The sequence below is a fragment of the Schistocerca gregaria genome, chromosome 2, assembly GCF_023897955.1.
Source record: "Schistocerca gregaria isolate iqSchGreg1 chromosome 2, iqSchGreg1.2, whole genome shotgun sequence".
Taxonomy (NCBI): Eukaryota; Metazoa; Arthropoda; class Insecta; order Orthoptera; family Acrididae; genus Schistocerca; species Schistocerca gregaria.
In genome coordinates, this window is record NC_064921.1 from 88,127,306 (window position 1) to 88,136,185 (window position 8,880).

Below are 8,880 nucleotides of genomic sequence, written 5' to 3' on the forward strand. Positions count from 1 at the left end.
CAAACAATATAATCTGTTGTAATGACCAGGTAGAATATCTTACAAACGTTACCCTTGCTGCCAGAGAATGTTCCATTCCTCGCATTTACTCTTTACCAAGCTGTGTCCCAGTCCCTTGGTCGACTGAGGCGTGCAGGTACACAATTCGCCCAGAAATGTGCTCTCCGCGTTTTTAACCATGATCTTATAACTGTTCCACTCCCTCATCTGTTGTGTGGGCCAACCTCCGATGGGTCACTGGGACCAAGATCCAGTCCCCAATTTCCAGCCGGACAGTAGCAGACAATGTCATTGTGGACCCTATTCCTATCTCCAACACCTTGGGCTGTCATTTTGTGGAGATTTCGAGCACCTCCCACTATCAGCCCCCTTCCTTCATCAGAAACGAGTGGAGGCGGCTCGGGCAATACTCTTCTCTTCTCAGAATCGTGAGTGCCGCAATGCCTTTTGCTACGAGGGAGCTAGATTGTGCTCTCACTTCATCCCAATCCTCCACCCCAGGGCCAGTTTATGTTCACATTTAGATGTTGCAGCACCTTACTCTTACGGGCAAACACTTTCTGCTTCATACATATAACAGCATTTAGGCAGAAGGCACATTTCCCAGACACTGGAGTCAAGCCACTGTCATATCCATAGCTAAGCCCAGTAAGGACAAACACTGTCCCTCTAGTAGGTACTGCCCCATTTCTCTCACCAGCTGTGTCTGCAGGGTGACGGGGCATATGATTCATGCCTGGCTGTTGTGGTGGCTCAAGTCTCACAGTTTACTAACCACTCAACATTGTGGATTTCAAGCGCACTGTTAGGCAGTTGACCATCTCATCAGTTCGTCCACCCATTTCATGAATGGTTTTCTGTGGAAATCCCAAACTGTGGTCGTGTTTTTCGCTTTGGAGAAAGGCCATGACACCTGCTGGAGGCCTGGTATCCTCTGTACTCTCTGCACACGTGGCTTCCAAGTCCGCCTGCCCCATTTCATTCAGAGGTTTTTTAAAAGATCAAGTTTTCAAGGTACATGTGGGTCCTGCCTTGTTTGACACCTTTATCCAGGAAAACAGTGTGCCTCAGGGTTCCATCCTGAGCGTCATCCTCTTTGCTATTGCCATTAACCCTGTAGTGGCCTGTTTCCTGCTGGATATCTCCTGTTCCCTTTTCGTTGACAATTTTGCCATCTATTGCAGTTCTCCATGGGCATGTCTCATTGAGCAGCATCTTCAGCAATGTCTCGATCATCTTTACTCGTGGAGCATTGAAAATGGATTTTGTTTCTCCACTGACAAAACCATTGTATGACTTTTTGGCAGCGCAATTGGTTACTTTCACCATCTTTACATCTTGGGCCTGTTACTCTTCCATTTGTTGAAACTTTGAAATTCGTGGGGCTCATGCTCAATAGAAACTTTCTTGGTCCTCCGACATTTCTTACCTGGCAGCCCACTGCATGCAGTCCCTCAGTGTCTCAGGTATCCTCAGTGGTACTTCTCGGGGAGCAGATCGAACCAAATTCCTCCGTTTGTACTGGTCTCTTGTCCGTTCAAAATTAGGCTATGGGTGTTTCATTTATGCATCTGCAAATCTGTCCGTCCTATGCCGTATCAGCCCTGTTGAGAGTCTATATGCAGAAGCTGCCGAACTACCAGTGTCCTACCACTGTGACTTTATGCTTAGGAGGTATGTTTGCTATTTACCTCCTGGAGTTTGCTTTCAGTTCTTGCTCGAAAAGCTTAACTTCATGCTAGCTGCAACTCCCCTGGTGGGTGTAAACTCTTCACCAATGTGGCTTTGTGCTGCAGCTCATGTTCACCTTAGCCTTCATTCACTTCCTAAGGACACTATGCCAGCCTCTCGTTATTGCCTTCTGTTTCATGACCTTCGCACATGACTTCACAATAGTACTTTTGTGTACACTGATGGCTCTTGGACTGACTGTTGTGTTTTATGTGGCTTTGTCATTTGCACCGACATTTATCGGCTTCCGGAATACTAGTCAGTATTAACAGCATAGCTCTTTGCCCTCTATCATGCCATGCAGGACACTCGGCGACACATCTCTCATTATGCACAGCTGCTCACATTGTGGCCTCAGCAGCCAGAGACTGTGATAATGTGTGTGTGAGTTGCATTTGTCTGCACACAGGTGTGTGTGCGTGCGTGCGTGCGTGCGTGCGTGAGCTTTCTCTGACGGAGGCCTGCTTGGCCGAAAGCTCATTTTCTGACAGTCTTGTTGTTGTACCTATCTGCGACTGAGCATCTCCTCTATATGGTGAGCAGCAATTATCCTTTTCATAATATTGTTACATTCCATCCTGTTTTTTGTTATTATTATTTGTGTATTTTTATTTCCATTCTGTGACATGTAAATAGGATCTTGCTTGCTACAGAGTGGGGAGATTTCGCCTCAAATCATACAGATTGAGAGTGATTGTGTCACGTCATTATTTGACACTTCTCTGAAAACATCATGTGTTGAAGTTCCACATGATAGTTCTTAAAAACTAAAATATTTTGATTTTCTGGTGATTTTTTAAAGCATTATAGACCTCCCTAAATGAAAGTATTTGTGAAAAAGTCATAATGAAGACTAAATTTTAAAAAAATGTAATAACAAACTACAAGCGATAGATATCTGAAATTATTTTCAATGAAAACCTTGTTTGTAGTTGTAGCAGGCATGATTAACATATGCATACTTCTGAGCTGTTTTTCATTTTTAATTTGGAAAAATAAACTATTAAGATTTGTAACTTTTAGCAGCTTCAAAATTATGTTTTGAAAATATGAATAGTTACACAATGATAAATGTCTAGAGAAACGATAAATTGGAGACGCTGATAACTGTCAACTATGACTTTAATGCCTGAAATTCTTATACTATCAAAATATTTCTACGTAAAGATGAGAGAATCTGAATTTTTTTTTTATTCTTTATAAATCATTTTCTCTAAAACCCCAACATGAATATTCTAAAAAATTGTGTGAGATGTTAGTTGGTCATTGTACTTATGGATGGTACAATGAGAGTGGGCAATAGTTTGTGATGTAAAATTTGAGAAATTGTTATGTTAGGCCTAGCTTAACTAGAGGTCAAAAAATCCTAGTTGAGTAACTGTAATGCAAAACTGGTATATCTTAGTCATAATAACTATTTTACAGCCCTGTAAGTGAGTGGGAATGCAAATGTACATTTTGTGCAAAACAAAAAGGGGGGGGGGGTATAGCAAACAGCTTTTTACATACATTTTCTTGTTTCTGATATTACTCACAAATTTTTATTGGCGTCTGTCATGATTTTGCTACTTTATGACATTCCATGAATTGAAATTATCTACACTGTAAAATTTGACACTGCACTGTTGAAAATATTTCTTCCCCCCCTCCCATCTGCTCCTCATTGAACTTGTATAGCTGAGCTGAATTTGCACATGACAAGGATGATCAAACAAGAGCAGTACTTGAGAAATGCACACTGATCTGATGATGATGACTAGTTGACAGAATTTGCTGGACCATGAAGTGTCGTAAAGAAGATGGTTACATCTTGCAGCTCATGAGAGACACTAATTATATGTCCCATCCACCACTCCACTCCACTCCACTCCACTCTCCACACTCCACTCTCCACTCTCCAATAACGCGAGCAGTTGTGACATTGACATTGAGCAGGTTTGGTAGAGACTGCTTACATTATTCAACTGGAAGAGCACTGCCTCATACAAAAAAGTAAGGCTATCATATTTTTTTTATTTGTAAGTTAAAATGTTTCTTTGCTCATAATTTTCAAACAAATCATATGTTCTCTTTGTTATCAACTGACTTTAGATTATTAATTGTGCAGTATCTAGTGGCTAGAGAATGAAATACTTCCTTTCTTTCCTTTTTCAGAGCAAAGAAAACTACACTATTTCTGCATTTGCAAATGATGTGAAAAAATGGCTTGATTCATTTGTTAAACAACCAAATGTTCAAACTCTGCCATTGCCAAGTGGCATGACACATGAAGAGGTGGCAGCATTCAAAACTGAAGCAGAAAAGCGTGGGCTTCAGTGGCAAGTGTCATTCACCAAAGGACAACGGCAAATTTATGTTGTGAAACCTCCTCCTCAGTGATTCCCATATCTGGCAATTGGCCTTGCTTGGTAATGAAATTAAAGACCATTACTATTAGCTTACAAACACTGAAATAGATGGGCTGTGAAGTACAAGATTTCTCTTTAGTTTTGTTCAGTGGGTTCAGTGTTGCAGTATGCACTCTGAAAAACAATTGTAATGTTCATGGAGAATGTAACTTATTTTGTATCTCCTTTGTTTAATTTATAATTTGTATGCAAGCAGCAATTCTGAATACCTATGGTTTTTTTATCTACTTCATCTGTGTACAACAGAGGTTTTGGTGTCATACTCAGAGGTTCCAAATAACTGTTCCAAGTTTTCATCTCCCCGTGTTACTGTTGATTTAATTTTTTAATCAATATTGAAGTAGATTTTCATGTTAAATTGTTTTTGTAGCTGCTATTCAGAGAACCATTTTCTACTAAAAATGTAGTCTGTGCAGTTTTTCATGCTAGCTCGGCACTCTAGTCATCCATCAGCAAACATGTGGAGATTATGGCATACTCTACCTGTGTCAGCAGATACCAACCTTTGTGGTCAACCATAATTTCAGCAGATGAGTAGACCCTGTGCCATTGTTCATTCTTTTTATTTTTAGTCAAGGTATTTTGTGAAAACATAATTGCTATGTAGAAATATATGAGATTATTTTCTGCTGGTATTTTAAAAAGCAGTTTAAGCTTCAGTTATATGATATATTTAAAAATTCATTGTTTCTAACTTCATTGCAGAACTTAGTAACACTGCATGGGGAAGCTGGAGATTACCTTTTGTCTTTTTCTTTTTTTAAAAAAAAAATTGGTCAAGAATAATTTTTTCACAATATCAGTGAAGATATTAGTTATGTTCATGAAGAGTCTAGTCTTTCTCATCATTTGTGGGTTTTTATATGTTTAAATATTGATGTGCACACATTTGTTTTCCTCTGGTCATTATTACACTATTTATAATAATGGCCTTCATTGTGATGCTCATCCCAACTTAATGGCGTATACTTCCTAACGGTAGATCCAACTAGTACCACCAAAACACTTTCATTGGTGACTCAGGTGTCCTATGCAAGAGCCCACTAGGCATCCATAGATACTGCAAGGGTGTATCACCCTGAAAGAGGGGTTCGTCATAGGTGCTTGTCTACATGATTGTTTCAAAACTAAGTCGTTGAGCAGCCAAGTACTGTCGTGGAACTTGTTGCTGTCTTTGACAAGTTTCCAGAATGTGCTGCAGTCTTCATTGAGCCCCTTTCATTTGTCGCAGTCTATATTAAAAGTTTTCATATTGTGCTTGATGCACTCTTTCAAGCACAGTGCAGATCTTCTAGGTGGTCTCTTGGTCAGTGCTATCTTAGCAGTGAGTGTAAGGGAAGACGGGAGTGGTCCACATGATGCAAGTGTCCTAGTCACAACATGCATTGTTCCTTGATGTGGCGATGATATCTAGTGTCTTCAAAGTATTAAAGACTGTCTCATTTGTCACATGATCCCTCCATGTTAGGCATAGAATATTTTGTAAGGAGATCAGATGTAAGATGTTGGGCTTACATTCTTGTATAATCAAACAATGGAAAATCCAGGATGGAATGTAACAGTATTATGAGAAGGAAAGTTACTACTAACCATATTGTGGAGATGCTGAGTCGCAGATAGGCACAACAAAAAGACTCTCACAATTAAAGCTTTCGGCCCACACACACACACACACACACACACACAAACACACACACACACACACACAAAACTGAAGCCACACTTTTTGTTTAGCATATAATATCCAAGCCATACACAGGGATGCTCAGCACACATACTGGATAGACTAGTATGTTTGTGAGCACCATATGGTACTTGTTGCCCTATATTCTTATGTGGAGTCCCTTGAATGTATTTGCTGCTTTGCCAGTTCTTGCATTTATTTCGTCCTCCAGAGAGAGACCTCCAACACCAGTGAGCCAACGTAGCAGACTTTGTCACCTACATTCAACAAGGAGTCACCCAGTTTTGCGGTATGCATAGCTATGTATCCTTGCATCACTCTCAAGACTTCTTTACATTCACGTACATTCACTTGTACACAATAGCAGATTTGTCCATAAACCTTTGAATGTCACCTTGAGTTAGTGCTACAAATGCTGTATCGTCTGCGAATAAAAGGTTACATACAGGTAAGTCCTCGCAATAATGGTTAGGTTGAAATAGCAACATCTTGTAAAGTTTCCCATCAGCACTGGTTTGTAGATGGATATCCAGGTTTGTTTCACCGAAAGCAAGCTAAAGAAGTAGTGAGAAGAATATACAAACATGGCAGGGCAGCAAACAGATCAGATGTGCTTCCATCAAATATTACAGCACCCTCTATACCATTGTGAAATACCTGTCATCTTCAGAAGATTTGGAGGACACAACACCTTCACCAGTAAAATGACTATGTCAAATGTTTTATGTAGATCGATGAAAACAATGAACAGTGGGATCTTCTGCTCACAACAAGTTTCCTGAATTTGTTGCAATGTGAAGATAATATCATATCACTGAGTTTGAAACCCACGTTGAGACTTGGGGTCCATTCTGTCTGGCATCACGTGGGTGAATACTTTGCGGACGATACTCAGTAGTGAAATTCAGCAGCAGCAATTGCGATTACCATGCTCACCATCACTTTTTTGTATAGTTGACGATGTTGGGATCATGCTTGTCCTGTGGCACGGCCCAACATTTAAGACTGTAGAGTGTTGGAAGGAGAGGTATCAGTTTGATGAGTTATGTGTGGGTGTTTTCTTTACCAGGACATTTCCCATATTTAAGCCATGCAGCAGCCCTTTTGATGCTCCTGTCAGGTGTCCAGGTCGTACTAAACTGACATTAGAGATTTCACCTTTTGCGTTTGGTCTGATGTTGGTCAGGATGAATAGAGGCTACTGTAGTATCCCACCCATCATTGTAATTGTCAACTACAATCCATGATTACTGTTCCATGGTCTCCTTAAGTGGGGCATTCTTGTTAGAAGTGGGTTCAGTGGCCCTTTTGATACCTAAGTATAGCCCACCAATGTTCCCTGCAGTGACACACACCTGTATATTTGTGCAAAGTTCGTCCCATTACCATTTTAATGCAGTTTCTAAGTGTCAGGCAACTTTCACCTGGCACTCAAACCCTTGCAGCGTTACTCACAAGATTTAAACAAAACAAAGGCAATTGCTCAGTGAACTTTCATTTAAAATAGCCCAAAACTTAACCTGAAATGAAAAACTGCCAAAAACTGTTTATATTTTTATAAAAATTAAGTTTGTAAGAAACAATGTGTTTATATTTTACAAATGTGTAACATACCATGTTTTGGTATATTTTTCTAAATACATCAACATAATTTGTTTATCTTTGTTACTATAACTTGCCTATCACTCATCTCAAATATGATCCTAATTTTAAACCCAGTCTTCAGTGTCACAGTTCTATTCTCACATTTCTTCACTGGAGTGTACAAAAGTCATGTTGGAGAATGATGTGTTCACTGTCAGATTACTTTTATTAAGCAGTGCCTTTTTACAAGCACTGCACAATTTTTAATGTGAAATGTTTCTTGTTAATTGCGTAGAGTTAACCAACAAGAAAATTTTTCTTGTGCTTTATGCGTAACGGTGATGGCACGCAAGATTATGTTCTGCTGGTTGCATTCATTACTGGAATCCTTTCCAATACCATGAGGTTTGGGGAAAATTTCATTTTGTTGTATAATTTAGCATTAGTATGTCACATATTTTAGTCTTGTAAACTTTTGTCTCAAAGGTGTACAGTTTCAGTGGTACAGGTGGTTTCATACTGGAAAGGCACTAGTTGTTGGAACAAAATGAAACATCTGCTCATTCAATACCTCCTTGTTCAGGAATATCAGATTTCTTTCATGGATGTTGCATGTAGGAGCCCATGCAGAAGACAGTTCAAGGTATTGTGGCGAAAAAGTTCATGGTGCTTCAAAATGAAACTCATTTTTATATAAAACTGAAAACTTGTGCATACTCTTTCATTGATTGTTTCAATATTCGTCTGTGTTATGATGTATTGTAAAATTTCAATCATTTCTGTGTGCCACGACAAACTCGTACTGTTATCGTCCATTGTAGGCTTAAAATGACTTGTGCTCTTTTAAAATTTTTGAGAACATCCTCATTCAAAACATTTGCAAGTTTGTTAGTGACTATACTTAAAGTTTTAGGAAACTAGTAATTTTTAACACAGATTTTTCAGTTCCCTTAATAGAAATTGTGTTTTGCTTAAATTACTATAATAAATTAGTAATTTTTTAGCTTTACAGATTAAAAGGTAGGAGCAGGCTTAGTTTAGTTGTTTGTTCATTGACCTGTAAAAGATTGCATAAGCCACATTGCAGCATCACTGTGAATGCTGTGTTCAAGTCTGGTAGGAGTTAGTTGACGTTTGTCAAATGATTGGGAACTGCTGCGAATTCCTCCTGTGTATCCTGTCACCTCCGCAGGAAATACGGGATGTGCCAGTACTCGTTCATCTGACTGCAAGTGGCATGTCAATCATAGATCTAGGCATCTTGTGTAGGGTAGACAGTAACCAGGAAGGACTCGTGGTGTTACACTGATCCCCTTCACCTACAAATTCGAGGTGCTGTCTTTCATTGAAACTGAAACAGAGCCAGTGTGACTCTCTTCACCTGTTTTGGGAAAACCTGCTTAGTCCTGTGTCAAGAGGAGCAAACACAAATGAAGGGGTCTATTAATGTTTGGCAGTTCAAGTATATGGCAA

The 8,880-nt window shown here is 39.4% G+C and overlaps 1 protein-coding gene across 1 annotated transcript in view; it reads left to right on the plus strand.

Moving 5' to 3' along the window:
* LOC126336383 (inactive peptidyl-prolyl cis-trans isomerase FKBP6) overlaps positions 1 to 6,495 on the plus strand; it is a 61,393-nt gene extending 54,898 nt beyond the window's left edge. The window contains exon 8 of the mRNA XM_050000003.1: positions 3,886 to 6,495. Within this exon, the coding sequence (XP_049855960.1) occupies positions 3,886 to 4,110 (225 nt within the window). The 3' untranslated portion in view covers positions 4,111 to 6,495. The remainder of the gene's footprint in view (positions 1 to 3,885) is intronic.
* The last annotated feature ends 2,385 nt before the right edge of the window (positions 6,496 to 8,880 follow it).